Source organism: Culex quinquefasciatus, chromosome 2, assembly GCF_015732765.1.
Source record: "Culex quinquefasciatus strain JHB chromosome 2, VPISU_Cqui_1.0_pri_paternal, whole genome shotgun sequence".
NCBI lineage: Eukaryota > Metazoa > Arthropoda > Insecta > Diptera > Culicidae > Culex > Culex quinquefasciatus.
Window position 1 is genome coordinate 210,654,972 of NC_051862.1, and position 17,708 is coordinate 210,672,679.

Genomic DNA, 17,708 nt, shown 5'->3' on the forward strand with positions numbered 1-17,708 from the left:
TTCAGTTATGCACGCCTCGGTTTTGCATTCCCCATATGCGGTGCTAAACTGAGGCATGACTGTATTTCTTTTTTGCCCATAACAATGACAACCCTTTTTTATGCTCAAATCTTGGTCATTTCTAGAAGCACTTCACATACTCATAACTTTTGTTTACCTCGGCCATAATTATGCTTTATGTGCTGGCATACGAAAACGAAATCTCCTCACCACAATAAACAACCGCTCAGCTATCGTATAATTTACGACGGTATTGTGTTATTTACTGATTTACAACCAGCTAATTCCAATGCAGCTCACCCGAAAACAAACGAAAACACACATACATACTGCACTCTCTCTTTCTGACGGTGTGCTGCAACCACCCACCCACCCACAGCCTCTCACTATCTGCGTCTAAAATCTATGCTCTGGTTAGTCATAAATGGTCTTCTTCGCCCGAAACATAACTCCAATAAAACAAACGAAAGGGAAATTCCACTCCATCCGCCCTGACTGACTGATCGGTATCATGTCTACATCACGACGAAATTGCATTTTTCTGAGTGCACTAACTGAGATGAAAACCTCTTTGATTCGCGAATTTTTCTGATCGAAATCACCCAGTGAAGGCGAAAGCAATAAAAAAAGCCCAAACAACAATGCCTCAATAATTACAGCTCCTCCTCGCGAGCACAAAGAGTGCAGTTTGACTTTCGAGAATGCACTTGGATCGAATGCATTTGCCCATGGTAGAAGGTATACCTTGAAGCAAGATGGTTCGGGAGTTACTTCAACCGCAACGATGACGACGACAGCTTCTGGTGCTGATGATAATAATTTTCCACAAAATTTATGGTTCGGTAGCTAATGAGATGAAAACAGATATGCTTGCACGTTGTAGAGACAAAGGGCTTTGGCTGGGAAGACAGCGTGTTAAGGTGCCGATTTGGGTTGCAAATATCTGTACAACAGAGTGTGGAATGACTATGTAAAGTAGATTCATGTCTTTTTGCCATGTAAACAGCTTGTGAGGGAGTGCCGACGAAGATTTGTGTCAGTAGAAATTAAGAAACACGAAAGTTGAGATACTTTACGAGACTTTGTTCTCAGTGTAACGAGATCACGAGTTTGGCTGCGATTTTGCCAGCCATTAAGAATCAGAAGCCAAATGAAAAAGAAACTATTCCAGCTTAACTTCTCTTGTTTTATGATTTTCTTGTTTAATTTTTAGTATTTTTATTTGCATTTATCTTGTTTAGTTTATGTTTTTTTCTGATTGTTAAAGTTAGTGAATTTTCATGATTTCGCGGAGAGCGTGAAAATCGTGAAATTTGAAGATTTCCGCTAAATTTATCAATTTTCTCAAATCAATATTCATTAAAATAACCACAGAATAAATCATATAGACCTTTAAAGTAAATTTTATTAAATTTTAATTGAAAAGCGTATGAACCATTTAAAGAATTGTTAGCAAAACAAAGATTAACATGAAATTGATACAACATTTACTGCTAAGTGAATACTGCGAATACTTAAACGATGTCAACAAAAATCAGCCAAAGAAGAAAAATATTTTCGGAATTGATTTATTTATAAATTTTGTCTCTTTCAACCAAAACTTGTTAAAATTGACTAAACAAGTATATTGTGTTTTTTTAAGATTGCACAGATTTTTTTAAGTTGTATTGATGTATTTTTAGAAATTAATCAAAAGCAAACATTCATTTAAAAGTAACATTTAGTGAAAATAGTTTAGTGAAAATCCCTTTTCTTCCGTTCAATGATATAACCGGAGGAGCAAAAGAAAAAATAGATTGAAAAATGTAATTCCATCAGAGAAGAGGAAGAAAAATATTGAGAAAATAGATTGCTAGATTACTATAAACAACAGTTTATCAGGTTTTCTTAGGAAACTAACTGAATTTAACATTTTTTTCATTTGCCTTTATAAAAATTTAACTATTTGAGCAACTCTCTACGAAATCGGCCGATTTAGACCATTTTTATTTTTTGTATTTTTTGATTTGACTCAAACATGGTCAAAAAATCTGCCGCCGAGTTAAGAATCTTTGAAATAATAGTGATTTTTGGAAAAAATCGAAGTTTTATACAAAAACAAATTTGACATTATTTTTTTAATGCAAAAATTGAATTTGAAATCGAAAAGTACTTTACAGATTTTTTGATAAAGGGCTCCGATTTCAAGATATAGCCACCGATAGTTTCATTTTAGTGAAATATTTGCAGTTTTTCGATTTTTAAAAATAGTGGCCATGAGTGACCATTACTATAATTTTTTTTTTTTTGAAAAGTTCAGAAAATTTGCTATAAATTTGTCAAGAGACATTGAAGATTGGACCTCGGGTTGCTGAGATAGAGCCAGTTTAAGAAAAAGAAACACGAAAATTGAAGTTTTCTTAATCTCACCAAAATAACCCACTATTTTTTTCTCAAAAGTCCTCAACAATACCTACAACTTTGCCCAAGACACCAAATTGATCAGAAAATTCACTCAAAAGTTACAGCTGTTTGAATATTTACATACCAGCAGCCAAAATTGTATGGAGACTTGTTAGGGTGAACCAATGACGCAAAATAGCTTATTTGGTCATAGGGAAGGCCCCCACAAAGTTTGAGCCAAATAAAAAAATACAAATAAAATCCATTTCCGGTTTTGGTAAAAATTTGCTCTATTGTTTAATTTGAATTTTGAAACATATAATTTTAAAAGAAGTTGAAAGATTCATGCTTGGTTTATTGAAGATTAAAAAAAATAGTTTTTTTTTTCTCTTTAAAGTCACATTTTAAGAACATTTCAGATTTTTTCTGATCCTGTTTCATTTTTACGACATTTGATTATTTGGGTGGAAATTTTTGTAGAAGTTATTTTTTTTGTTTTCTTATTTTGAATAAAATTTTGAAGATTTCGTTACGAATATAAATGACAATACGCATGCCCTACATTTATTTTCAAGATATTTATAGAGCCCATCCATAAACCAAGTGGATTTTAAATTTATCAATTTTTTTTTTGTGTCACGTTGAAATTAAGTTAATATTTTTTTTAGTTTATTGAAAAATAATATGTAATAAATCATAAAAAGTACTTTCTGTAAAATTTGCAATTTTTTCAACATGAAAAATCATTAAGCCTTAAGGTTGTACAGTCATGCCTCGGTTTTGCACGCCTCGGTTTTGCACTGCCCCGTTTTGCACCGTTCAGCTGCCTCGGTAAAACACGGCCCAGTGCTTAACTGAAACACAAAGCTTATGGGTTTTTGGCTATATGGAAGACATTGGCTTTAATCTTATGAAAAATCATGCAAACATTAAAAAATTATATTGTTTTGGAATCGAGATGATGTCAGTTATCTATTAAATTTATTATTTCATGAAAATTTTCAAAAAAATACGTATTTTTCCTGTATTTTGAAAATGCATTTATTTTTCTCTAAAGAAACCAAAAATATATTGTTATTACAATATGGGTATCGAATGATCAGGTTTTTTCATACATTTCGGATGTAATAACAACATTTTTAGAAAATACTCCAAATTTTCACTAGACCACGTTTTTTCGAAAAAAATACTCCAAATTTAATTTTTTTCAATATGGGTATCAAACGATTGGGATTTTTTCATACATTTCGAATGTAATAACATTTTTTTTTTGAAAATACTCAAAATTTTCACAAAACTACGTATTTCTGAAAAAATACTCCAAATTTCCGTTTTTACAATGTGGGTATCGGGATTTTTTCAAACATTTCGAATTTAATAACAACATTTTTTGAAAATACTGAAAATTTTCACAAAACAACGAATTTTTGAAAAATACTCAAATTTACGATTTTACAATGTGGGTATCAAACGATCGAGATTTTTTCTTATAATTCGAATGTAATAACAACATTTTTTGAAAATACTGAACATTTTCACAAAACTACGTATTTTTGAAAAACGTCTCAGAATTTCAATTTTTACAATATGGGTATCAAATAATCGGGATACCTCTTATTAAAAACTAACTTAATCCACCTATGTGGTTGATGCCTTCCTCACTTTTTACCAAAAATGGGTATATGAGTGGTTTCATCATTTTTTTAGATCCAGAAAAAAAGAACTCAATGTATAACTTATGTGTCTCTTCTTCTTCTTCTTCTTCTTCTTGTTTTCTTTGGAACCTATTGGCTAATAAATAATATGAATGTTTGAAATAATTAACTGTCTTTGCAACACCAACGTTATGACGTTGTCTAGATTCGCCGATTAACTCTTTTGGAAGGAATTTTTTTTTTCAAAGATATTCACAAACATACACTGGATAGCCTCAAAAATAGACTTCCAATACATCAAAATTTTCACAAGAGTCTGGCCTACACGCCTCGTGTGTCCGAATAAATCGCAAAAATGGCTTATGTGCCTTAAAAGTGTCCTGAATGCATTTAAATAGTCATCTAAAATAAAATAAACTAAAATGCTCGGAAATCTATGACCGTAAACCTTCGGACGAATGATTCACCCGACATTTTGTAGTGGAATAGTCATACTTGAAGCCCATTGTTTGGGTTTTTGCCCAAATTTGGCCGAGGCTTTGTATACCGAGCTCGAAAACTAGCTAAATTATCATCAAATCTTGCTATAACTCATCACACATAGCTCCTATCAATTTGGTATCTTCGACAAAGTTGTTTGTTTTGATATTACTGACAACTCTTCTGAACATTGTAATCATCAAAAATCAAAGTTCAACATAGTTTTAGTCAAAAAACTGATTTTTGGCAGGGATTTATGAAAAAGGTTCCAAAACTGGTATTCAACGCAAAGATAGAGCTTTGGCGTCTTCGACAAAGTTTGTGGAAATTTTTAGCCCTACAACTTTGCCGAAGACACCAAAGCTCTATCTCTTAACAGTCAAAAGTTAGAAATTCCATAGCCTACTGTGATGAGTATTTTGAAAAACAAATTTCATCAAAAGTAGGCCATGACAACGCAGACCAAAGTTGTAGAACATGTCAAAGCACGAAAATGCTTACTTTTTGCTCTAATCAATTAAGTTCGTCAAAACAGCCTTTTGAACCACTGTGTACAGCATTCTTGAATTTACATATAATATAAAAAAATGTTAGTGAAAACACAGCCAAAATTTTAAGATCATCAATTGGTTTAAAAATTGTTTTTTGTTGAAATTTTAGATCGGAGTGTGGGGTTGAGTTGTACAGTCATCCCACATATTCGGAACGGTTCGGAACGGAACGGCCAATGTTCAAAAAATCATAGCAAATCGATAATTGAACTTAATGATTCGTTTTTACCTTCATTTGAAAGTTTTTCTTGCGATCTTTCGAATGCTGTATCAAACATCTGCAAATTTTAACTTTTATATGAAGTTTTTGAAGAATTACTTTGACCCTTGAAATCCACAAATTCGGAACACTTTTTTCTTACGAATGTAAACAAACTTTGGATCTCTCCAGGAGTACATATTACCAAAAAATGACTTAACACACTGAACCCAAGTAGAATAAAACTCTCTTCAAGTACTCTTCCAAACTCCTGAAGAAGTTTTGAAGAGAATTTTATCCTACCGCGGTCCAAACTGCTATGCTGTAGCTATCTTGAAGAGTTCTTGTAGAACTCCTGAAAAAAAAAGTTACTTGGGAAACCAATGAAACTCAAGCTTAGTGATGTTTTATACATGGTTTGATAACTTTTTTAGTGAAAATATCAGTTAAATTCATGTGTTCCACAATTGTGGGAGGCACAATAACATCCCACAATTATGAAACAGGCCATTTGGAGGCAGTGTTTTGCTGCTCTGGACAAAATAGTCTTATAATGAAGTTTTTTGTTCAAAGTCCTACTTTTACTAGTGAAATAGCAAGATAATGTCCAAATGAAGGTTCTAAAAATAGTAAAGTCGACAGAAAAGCTACTTTTGGCATGCTATTGACAAATTATCATAAAAGTGTTCCGAATTTGTGGGTGTTCCGAATATGACTGTAGAATGCTAAAAATTTCCAATACCACAAGACCACAAAATGATCCTAGTAAATCCTGACGAGCTATAAGCGATTTGAAGAAAACGTTTTTGTATGACAAGATTTTTCACCAACTTTAAGGGTGCACAACCAAGGAAGTTGTTGTCTTCTTTTTCTAAAATTGTTGAACTTACGGACCCAATTCTGAAATAATTTGATTATAAAAGTTGACAAATTTTGTTGTAAATCTTTATGGAAATAGTAGCTTAGGGGATGAATAAAAAATTATATCGATATTTCCCGTAGTTGTGAAGGTACTAAAATTTCTGTAGCAAAAATCTGGGTTCAAAAGCTCCGGTTGATGTGCACCGTTAACGATGAAAAGCAAACCTCAAACAGTGAACGATTTCACTCAAAATTTGCATGAACAAAGTGTATTAATAAAAAAAAAAAAACAAATGAATCATTGATAGGGAATGCATGGACATGGTCAAATAAAAAATATATAGAAAATAAGAATTGCGAGAACGCAAATAATGACATTAATGATTTGTTTGCGCTATCTTATTTTCTAAGAAATTAACATAAAATACATGCTTTTTGTAAACCAGATCTCAAAAATGTTTTGAAAGCGATTAACGAAACGATTTCCATAAACCTGCTTTTCTGAAATCGACGTACTCAGCTTTGTTTGAACACATTGTTCAACATAAATTGAAAAAAAAAAACAGATCTTTAAAAACGCTAATTGTTGGTAATTTCCCACATCCAAAGCTCAAACGTAACCTCATCACATTTACCATTGCCTTTGCAATTGACCGACTTTCGGAGCGCATTGAAAAGCAGCTCCCTCTATTACCGAACCCATTTCCTTCAGGTCGTCCCATCCCGACCTCGAGCAATAGTGCAAACAGTCATACTTTAAAGCCCGAAAGGTGCCCCCAGCAATGCAGTAGTTGCCTCTTATATGACTGGTACTTAAATCACATGCAATCAGTTTTTGATCCGCGCTTCAAAATGTGCAGTTTTTTTGTCTCTTTTCTCTTTTCTCTCCAACTTGATGTGTTTTATTCTTGCATTCGTTACATTGTACAGCTGCTCCTCCTCCTCAAATGAAACCATCAACTGAAGCTAATGAATAAACTTGAAACGCATCATCTTCTTCGTGGTGGTTTTCGCTGCCTCTTTCTTAATACCAACGTGCCTCTGCCTAGACTGCCTCACTAGCCGACTGACATTAAACTAAATTCATCCGCAAGTCGGTTTCAAAAACTAACAAAAAACAAAAAGTTGCGCAATTTTGCGGCGCGGAAGCATGAAGCAACAGACAAAAAGAAGAAAATATATAATGGCTTCTTTCGGAAATGTTGTTGTTTTTGCGGTTAATTGCTTTACAACAAATTTACGGATAATTTCGTGCATTTTATGAATTTTACTCTTCCCAGTCTGTCTTTTCTTTGTTCGCTGAAATTGAATTGGGTTTAGTGCGCTGGTATATCTTGTGCCAATTAGAATATTACGCTTTTATGGTTGATTGTTTCGCGTCAGAAGAAACAAAGCCGCCTCGAACGGGTTCGTCGCTTGTTGGTAGTCACTTTAACTTTAGGAAAAAAAATATTTGGGACATTGATAATACAATTGATGGTTATTGCATGAATCTCTACTAATCGTATTCTTTCTTCTGTTATCTCCTTCCACAGAGGTTCGCTACCTGTCCGGTGAGCCAGACTACAAATCGGTCAACCTTACCTGGGAGGTGGAACCCCTGGACAGCAGCAGCGCCGAACGGGACGACGAAGATCCCACCACGGGTGCAACACATCGGCGGGGGCGCTCGTTCAACGTGTACTACTGTGAGATGCAAAACTGGGGACCACATCGGTGCCGGTCCAAAACCCTCACCGATGACTCCGAGGACAGTGGGTAAGTTTTCCAAAATTCCGATTCAAGTGACATCGATTCTGACGGGCCAAATTCTCCAGGAACAGCAAGCAGTACACGATGACGGTGAAGAATCTCCGGATGGCGACCAAGTACTCGTTCCACGTGAAGCCTCAAGTTAGGCGGGGTGACCAGAAGGCCAGTGGGCGGTCCGAGCAGGGAGCAGGACTAGAGGACGAGTTTGACGGGAACGCGATCAACCAGGGACAGACGATCGTGATACCGACCAAAGGATGTGAGTTTAAGTATTTTCTGTTAATAATATTCAAGTTTTTGTTATTTTATTTTTAAAAAATCTTGAATTTCTGACTTTTACTTTATATATTAGTGCAATTTTTTACGGTTTCGTAAATCTAATTTTTGTTATATTTTGCCTTCCTCACTGAGGTAAGGCTATAATCCTGCTCTAAAAATGAACTTTGCAAAAAAACGTCGTAGACCCACCTTCATGTATACATATCGACTCAGAATCGAAAACTGAACAAATCTCTGTGTGTATGAGTGTGTGTATGTGTGAGTATGTGTGTGTATGTGTGTGTATGTGTGTGTGTATGTGTGTGTGTATGTATGTATGTGACCAACAAACTAGCTCATGTTTCTCAGCACTGGCTGAACCGATTTGACCCGAACCTGTTGCATTCGACTTGGTTTAGGGTCCCATAGATCGAGTTTTATACAGATTGAAGTTTCGATAAGTAGTTCAAAAGTTATGTATAAAAATGTGTTTTCACATATATCCGGATCTCACTTAAATGTATGTAAACTATGTCCGGGTCCATCATCCGATCCATCGTTGGTTAGGTTATCAAAAGACCTTTCCAACGAGCCAAAAACATTGAAGATCTGGCAACCCTGTCTCGAGATATGCCCACACAGAAAAAAATATGTAAATTTACACAGCACGTAATTACTGTTTCTTATGTAAACTCACTCAATGTAATGTTGAAATATGATGTAAAGAGTAAAAAGTCATGGAAATTACTCCAATGTAAATCTAAATCTAATGTAAATCATGAATCTAATGGAAACGTTGAGCATGGAAACTCAAATCTGATGAATTTCTACCCGTGTTCGGCTTCCTGTAAATTCCTATATAATGTAAATCATATATCCAATGTACTTCTGCCAAACGTTGACTTCAAAACTACCCGAACTAAAAATAGAAATATTTGGTTCTCTTTCTATCGCTCTCATACTTCGCTGGCCCACTGCCTGAGCCTCGACCTGAACAAGTTGATGCTTTAGCCGCTCGTTTATAAAATGCGAAGATGGCTCAGTCGGCAGCGGGTAGCAGCAGTAAAACCGAACATCCTAACCGTCGTCCGTTCGATTCCAGTCCAGCGTTATTCCACTTGGCCGTCGACGAGAAAGCGTCCCCTACCTGTGAAACAACTTTTTAAAATCCGAATTTCCTTTTGCTGCCCGCTTCAATCATTTTAAAATAGGACAAAGGCCACACCCTTTTCCTACTGCAATCCAAGTCGAGCTTCTCATTCCCATTGGCCTATCAGAATTAGTTGATTTGAACTAATGTAAATTCCAAAAGTAATGTAAATTCCAAAACTAATGTAAACTTTCAAAACTAATGTAAATTTCCAATGAATCTAATGTAAATTTCCAATGAACCTAATGTAAATATACATCATTTATCATGATACCTTTTGGTACATGATAAATAATGTAAATTTACAGGAATATTTTTTTCTGTGCACTTAAGTGATATTGATGTACTTTTTGGAAGCCGGATCTCACTTAAATGTAGGTAAACTATGTCCGGATCCACTATCCGACTCATTGTTGGTTAGGTTAACAAAAAACCTTTCCAACGAGTCCAAAACATTGAAGATCTGGCAACCCTGTCTCGAGATATGTCCACTAGGGTGGGTACGTTTTTCAAAAAGTTCTCCGATCAAGTTTTAGTATGATTCCCCTTGTAGGGCATGCCTATAGGGACTTTCATGCCAAATATCAGCTCATTTGGTTGTAAACTGGCTGCGCGCATCAGGGTTAAAGTTTACATGGAAATTACTATGGGAAATTGGAACTTTTTGTTCAAACGCTCCTACAGGTCTGGGAAAATCACGCGCCAACTTCTGGTATATTCAGGCCTAAGGGGAATGGTCTGGAGAACACTTTTCCCGAAGAGAGCATATGGTTTCATTGTCCCTAGACCTGGCGCATCGGCAAACAATCCGATGTCTCCGGAATCAACGAGTTTCCCTGAAAAAGCATCAAATTTTCCTTAGCATGCTATGAAAGTTCGATGCACACCAACCCTGTCTCGAGATATGGCCACTTAAGTGATATTTATGTACTTTTTTATTCCGGATCTTAAAAATAGATGAAATTTTTGTACAATTCCATCATATCAGCCATTGTTGGTAATAAGTGAGGAAGGCTCCAACCACATAGGTGGATTAAGTTAGTTTTTTTTTATTTGAATCTGATTTTTTTAATTATTTTTTTCACAAAACTCAATTTTCTAAAGTTGGTATTTTGTTTTACGTTCGAGATTTTTTGATTTGTTTTAGGAGACCAAAACCCGCAACTTTTTACCGCCGAGTTATGAACTTTTAGTGATTTTTGGAAAGAATCAAAATTTCAGACATAAAATTTTTTTGTCCTAATTTTTTATGTAGATTTGAGTTTGCAATCGAAAAGTAAAGAAAATTGATCAGAAAATTTTTTCAAAAGTAAGAGCTTTTCGAATATTTACCTACCATTTTTGTATGGACAGCTGCCAAAATTGTATGGAGACTTGTATGGGTGAACCAAAGACACAAAATAGCTTCTTTGGTCGTTTCTACGCTGGCTAGCCGAGCGCGAGGTACCTCCGCTGAACCGACAAGCCCTGCCCTAAAGAACGTTTGCATCAATTTGATCCAAACGTTATTCAGCACTTCCTACCCTCGTCAAATGGACAAAGATCCAGCGCGTATATAATTATTAGCGGTAAACAGTAACAGTGTTCCTTATTCCAGTCATAGCTCATAAAGCCGCGAATCTGGACGGGGAATCGAACCCCGCCTCGAACAATTTTGATTTTTTCTTCATGTTCATCGTTGGGAGCAGATAGGAATCAAACCCAGAACCATTCGCTTAAAAAGCGAACACCGTAACCAGTCAGCCACGGCTGCTTCTGCAACACTTGAAAATTGAATAAGGATGCAAAAAGGAAATTCCTCACCGGGTTTGAACAACTCGATCTTGAACAGCCGTTCAATGCCGCAGGAAGCACAATCGTCTCCCAGCTGTCCGTAAAAGTTTCCTTCTTCACCAGGTGCACAAGTTTTAAAACATTCAAAAACCGTTTGAACCGCAAAGACATTTAAATTTTGTCTCAAACATTAAAAAAATGAAAACTCCATGTAAATGACAGGAACACAAAAAATTGCGTCCGACCCGCAGCGCGACCTACCATAAGGTTTTAGCAGCCATCCTTAAAAAATTCAAAATATTCGAAATTCGGAAAATTCCTTTTTTGCTGATTTTTAAATTAATTTTTGTTTGTTAATTCTTTGATTTTTTTATTTATAAATTCTGGAGTTTTTTTTAAAAGGTCCAATAAACCAAATTTTCAGTTTTTGCTTTTTGGGTGTTTTTTAATACCCCTGACTCAAGACGGTTTCAAAAACACCCAAAAAGCAAAAACTGGAAATTTGGTTTATTGGACCTTTTCAAAAAAAAAACTCCAGAATTCAAGAAGATGAATTCTAAGTGTAAATATAGGTTTTCGGTGCCCTCTCCCCGTGCCATACCTTCACACTTAGGAGGCCAGGGAGGCGGAGTCTTGTCGCAAAAAGAACGATACACGCCTGTGGATCCGTTGACGAAACCGCAAGGTTTAAGAGGGCCACATTATAAGGTGTTACGTCGATTCCGTTTTTTTCAGGAAGATAAAAATGCGCAACTTTTGAACTATAGAGGAGTACGGGCAAAACATTCTCAAAATTATGTCTAAGGAATATTAATTTCAACCACTGGTTACCTAAGCAGCGGAACGAGAAAAACAAACCGGAAAATTGAAGTTTTTAAATTCACCCGAATAGAAATATAGGGGAGAGTGGGGAGACTTGATCCCCGGGGACACTTGATCCCAAGCCTGTATCTCGTCAGCATGTGGGAAAAACAATTAGGTTTGTTCTAGAAAGTTGTGCGAAATTGAGTAAAACTCATTGTAGAAAACAAAGAAAAAAAAAATAAATAATGTTTAGATTGAGTTACACACATTTTTCTAAAAAGTGCTGCAAAAAACTTCTTTTTTCATAGTTTTTATAAGAGTAAAAAACATTCAAAAATTATTCAAAAAAATATTTTTTATACGAAACCCTTACGCATTTGACGTTAAATGTATCGTCATACTATTTTTACAATCAATTGTTTAAAAAAGTGCGTTTAGGGAGACTTGATCCCTGCATTTTACAGTCACTGGAATCAGCCTCAAGATTAAATAATTGGGTTGGGTTTTCGTACATAGTTTCCTTTAGTATAGTTGTACATAACTTATTGCAGTTTGAACAATTTTTCAAAAGTTTTGTAAACAAAAGTTACCAGCTTTTGTAAACATGTCCAACTTTTGTCTAAAAAATAAAATTTTAAGTTTTTAAATATTTTGCATGCTAAACTTGTTATATTTTGAACACAAATGTACATGTTCAATGTGAAATTGCTGTAACTTATAGAAAATTAAGAGTTTGGATGAATAAGAAACATTTTGCTTAAGATTTCTTCAAAATGTTGAAAGGGGGATCAAATTACCCGTTATTTAATTTTGGAAAATTTTGAAGAATTCCCTTTGTTTGAATTTATAAATCAGCTTTTTTAATTTTATTGATTTTATCATTTTAAATTTGATTTGCCAAGATGTCTCCGAAACAATGCACATCCTAAGCGCAATATTAATCAAAAGTTGAATCAGTAAAATAAATTCAATAAAATTTTGTTTGTTTTCCTAAATTTCAGATTTAGGAAATTGGACTATTTTAATTAATGTAAAGCAAAACTTAATAAATTGCAGTTTTTATATAAAATTATAATACATTACAAAAATACAGTCAAATTTGTTTCAACATCAAATGCAACTGATTCATCGTTATTCAAATACATTTGACGGAGATTGCTTATTCTTTTCTTTGTTGTTTTTTTGTTCATTTAAAATATTTTAGTTAACGTTATTAGTTAAAATTAAACATTTGAAATCAAGCCTTTTTTTTAAAAAAAAACTTCATCATCCCGGTACGAGAATCAAACTCACGACCTCTGGATTAGAAACCCAGTACGCCGCAAGTCGAAACCCATCCCCTACCGGTCAGTATTCCCAGTGAGTAGATTTACTCTTTGAAGGGATCTGACTTTGCCGAGCCAGACAGGAATTGAACCCATCACCTCCCGCTTACAAGGCGAAACCCGTAACCTCACGGCCACGGTAGTTCGGCTTATATTTCAAAATGACAAAATATTGAATATATTGTTAGTCTTGATTATCTTGATGATTTTTTTTTCGAGGAGATCAGCATTTTTTTTAAATGTTTCATTGTTAACATTGAAAATTGATCTCTGAAATATTGGGTTTAAAAAATGGGGGTGAGCATTTGAAAACGTAAATTTTCCTATTTGTTTTTCTTTTTTCTGCCGTATCTCAGCAACCAAAGATCCAATCTTCAGAGTTTCATAGGCGTTATTTTCAGAAATCTGTAAAATTTTCGAAAAATGACTTTCAAATATAATCATTAAATGATTAAATTTTATGGGCACTACAGTCGACTCTCTGGTTGTCAATATCCAAGGGACCGTCGAGGAAGAGAATCATCAGTTTACAGAACGATGCAAAATGAAGACTCGATTGAAATTTGTTTTTTCTTGCTGACCAGCTATAGGAAAGAATCATGGCAAAGTCTAGCAAACAAAAACAAATAAATGTCAAACACCCTTCAAAGCTTCGTTTCTCAAAGAAAAATGTCTATGCAAGCCATGAGAAAGTAAAATTATTGACAACCGGAATAGATATTTAAAGCAAATAGAATTCAAGGGACCGTCGAGGAAAAGATCCTTCAAGCAAGAGAAAATATCGAGGAATAAAGACAATCGAAGTATGCAGTTTGAAGGGACTGAAGAATTCATCGGTACATGGAGCATTATTGATATCGAGAAGATCGACAGCCAGAGAGTCGACTGTATTAAAAAAATTGAATCGAGAAACCAAGTTCATTTTGCTCTTTTTGCCTTAAAATTTAAAATTACAAACCTAGTTTAAAAAAAGCAGGTTACATGGAGTTTTATATTACACATCATTTCAGTTATGTCTATGTAATTGGGTTCTACAATTAAGCTTAAATTTGTGATATTATTGTTCACAACGATGAAGCTTATTTTTCTTAGTACAATGACTCTTTGTACGACCACAAAGGATTTAAAATGGATTTTTAAAACAAATTCAAAAATAAACTTCGCGACCCTTCTTGACAGAAAATGTCCTACTTGACAGCTCGTTCCAAGGGGACCATAGTTGATCCATCGAAAAAATGTTGTCTTGTCAATTTATTTTTTTGCATTAAAATGAAAAAGAGTTATCAGAAATGGTTTTTAATCGTTTACCGTTGTACATAAAAATTGATATATTGCTATAATTGCCCCTGATCACGAATCCGAGGTTTAGGTTTCTTTAGGTCTCAACTAAGCTGTTAACATTAAAACAATCGATAGTTTATATAAAAATTTGCTAGAATTTAAGAAAATCGAAACCATAAATTTCTGCTTTGCCTTCCCGGTGCTTCGAACGCCACTGAAATATTTCAAGTGAAATGTTTCGCATTTTTGGTAAACTTCTAATTTTATTGTATTTAATTGTTTTGGCATTAACTACAGCGTTCAAACAAACTTTAAGTGAAAGTTGATGTTGGAATTCATCAAATTACACAGTTTTGACATTCATAATGCGAACTTATATCCAAATAATTGATAAAACAAAATGAAGTGTCCGGGTTTCGAAGCGTCCGGGAATTCGAATCATGACGTTATTACCATAACTCGTAACGGAGGAGCCCTTTCATTATTCAATTTTTTTTACTAACACTAAAATTTGTAGGATGAAACGGTGAAGCGATAGAAATTTGGTGTCAAAGGGACTTTTGCGTAAAATTAGACACCATGACGTACTCAGAAAATACGTATTTTTCAGCAGTTTTTAAATCGCTGCCATTTCCCGTTACTCAGCTGTTGTAAGTCGCAATACAAGTAATGTTATGGAAAATTTAATGTTTTTTTTTCGAATCTGCAATAACCCAGAACGGGTTTTTTATAATTAGAGCAAAAAATTTCAAATTAAATTTATTTGTTTTTTTTTTTGTAACTTTGCAGGGTTACTTTTTAGAATGTAACAATGTTCTATAGAGTTGAGGAGCACAATTGTAAAACAGTTGATATACAAACATTAGGGGTTTGCATGTGTGCTTTGTGAGTTATCTCAATTTAACTTAAAAGTTTTTGGAAAAATGATAACTTTGACCATTTATGATCATTTTCTTGAACATAACTCCTAATACCCAATCGTGTTTTGGACGTGTTTTTGGTTGTTTGGACGTCCAAAAAATATCCTTTTTGGTTATTTTCGTTCCTACTAAACTCCCTGTTTACTAAAATGATTTTTAACTCGACAAATTGCTTGCTTCCGTCCTAATATCTTTCGTGTGCAACTAACATTACATTCGTTATTCACGCAATTTTTTTAAAGATGCTTCCAAAAATTCGAGTCGAGGCCGAAAAAATCCACTGAATGAACCATGCGTTTCCATGATAAATATGTTCCATGGAGTCGCATGGCATTTCAAAAGCTCCATTTCATCGCATCCTCCTTTTCAACTTCTCCCTCTCTTTCCAGTCTCCGCCCACGCAACCCAATGCCTGCCGCACGCGTCCGAAATCGAGGTCCAAACGGGGCCCTTCTTCGGCGGTCGAATCGGTTCCGAGAACGGCCAGTGCGGCATCCAGGGTGACGGCGCGTCCGACCAGGAAAGCTACATCATGCGCATTGACCACGAAAAGTGCGGCAGCCGGGTCAATCCGTCCGATCTGACGGTGGAAACTTCGATCACGGTGCAGGAGAACCTGGGCATTTTGACGCATAGTACGCGGAGGTTCGTGGTGGTTTGTACCTTCCAGCCGGACACGCTGACGGTGCGGGCACGGTTGGCACTGCCGAGCAAGGGCAAGGGTGGCGCGTCGGTTGTTCCGCAGAGCGAGTGGTGGCCAACGGGCGGAAGGAACGCCAGGGTGAGGCAGTTCAACATGGTCGATAAGAGCAGTTTGGTGCTGAAGGGCTCGGACGAGGAGGAGGTTGAGGATTTGGTGCCGGCGAAGGTGGAGGAGGTCACGGAGGAGGAGGTTGGGAATTCCACGGAAGCGAGTGGGGTTGGGAAGCAGGAGTTGAGCTCGAAGGAGAACGAGATCGCCGAGAGGAAGGTCAACTGGCGACGCGTGGACAAGAGTGAACCTTTGAGAGATGCAAAGTACGCGCGGTTGTTTGAGAGCAAAAATGGGGCTGGACCGGTGACGACCGGGGAGGGTGGCGTTGGGGTTAGCGAATTGGAGACCAGCGAGGGCGACGAGGACGGCTTCAGTTCGCGAGCCTCCGATGGCGATCGGTCGCTAGACTTGCCAGGACTGCTAATTTCCGCCTGTTTGGCCGTGATCATGATTGGAGCGTTCGTGTACGTGCTCCAGAAGGAGTTCAAGAAGCAGCGAATAATCCAGCAAATTCACCAGCACCAGCAGATGCAGCGACCTCCGGCGGCGAGCCGGATGCCGACCTTCTGAACTAGGGTGGTTCGTGAAATTGTGGCAGTTAAAGTGCCCCAGTGAGATTAGTGATAACAAAAAAGAGAGAGTAGAATAATTTTAATTCTTAAAGTAGCCGTGTGTGCGCGCGACTGGTAACGTTTAAAAAGATAAGTTTTAAAGTTTCTAGCCGGAGACTACCATCATCCAATCACTCACTTTTCCGCGTAACGAAACGTAATTCTATGCTCGTTTGTTTTGTTGAAATGCTTTTCACTTTAGCAAGTTTCAATTTCTTAAAAATGACTGAGCATAATCATGCCTTTACCATATCTCCTCATCAACTCATCCAACTCATCAACCTTCCCATATTTAAGTTACTATTTAAAATCATCACGAACTATGATTAAGAGATGCACACTCACAGTTAGGTAGGCAAGTGTACAAAACCTTTTCGAAAGCGAGAAATAAAAAGAAGAAAATTATTTTGAAATAGCAACTTAAGCTAATCTTACTCTTGCCAGACAGTGAATAAGCCCCGAAAAACACTTAACTTAATCCTCAAACGTAGCTTGTAAGCAACTAGTTTGTAAGATTTTACAAAAGAAAACCTATCCCTCAAAAACTATCCGCTGTAAGCTCACAAAAAGTCTGTAATAAAACAAAAACCGTTTTTTAGTCTAACATTTTGATCAGCACGCTGTCAGCGCCTTTGGTCGTCCTGCGACGTCGTTCCACTCCATCCTACTTGATGACAAATAGTTATCCAAATTTCCTCCGGTTTTCTTTCGCACTCTTCCCACAACATTAAAGTTGCAACGCATTCGCCATTTCTGGAGTTTTTTTTTAAAAGGTCCAATAAACCAAATTTTTCAGCTTTTTGAGTGTTTTTGAACCCGCCTTGAACCAGGGGTATCAAAAAACACACAAAAATCAAAGACTGAAAATTTGGTTTATTGGACCTTTTCAAAAAATCTCCAGATTGTCATCAGCGAAACGACTTTTTAAAGTTGAATGAAAAAAAGCTTCGTT

At 36.0% G+C, this 17,708-nt stretch overlaps 1 protein-coding gene across 1 annotated transcript in view; it reads left to right on the plus strand.

The window, feature by feature from the left end:
• Positions 1-17,341, plus strand: part of LOC6033320 — a 67,138-nt gene extending 49,797 nt beyond the window's left edge. Inside the window, exons 3-5 of the mRNA XM_038256479.1 lie at positions 7,664-7,886; positions 7,946-8,139; positions 15,781-17,341. Of these exons, the coding sequence (XP_038112407.1) occupies positions 7,664-7,886; positions 7,946-8,139; positions 15,781-16,715 (1,352 nt within the window). The 3' untranslated portion in view covers positions 16,716-17,341. The remainder of the gene's footprint in view (positions 1-7,663; positions 7,887-7,945; positions 8,140-15,780) is intronic.
• Positions 17,342-17,708: the final 367 nt, after the last annotated feature.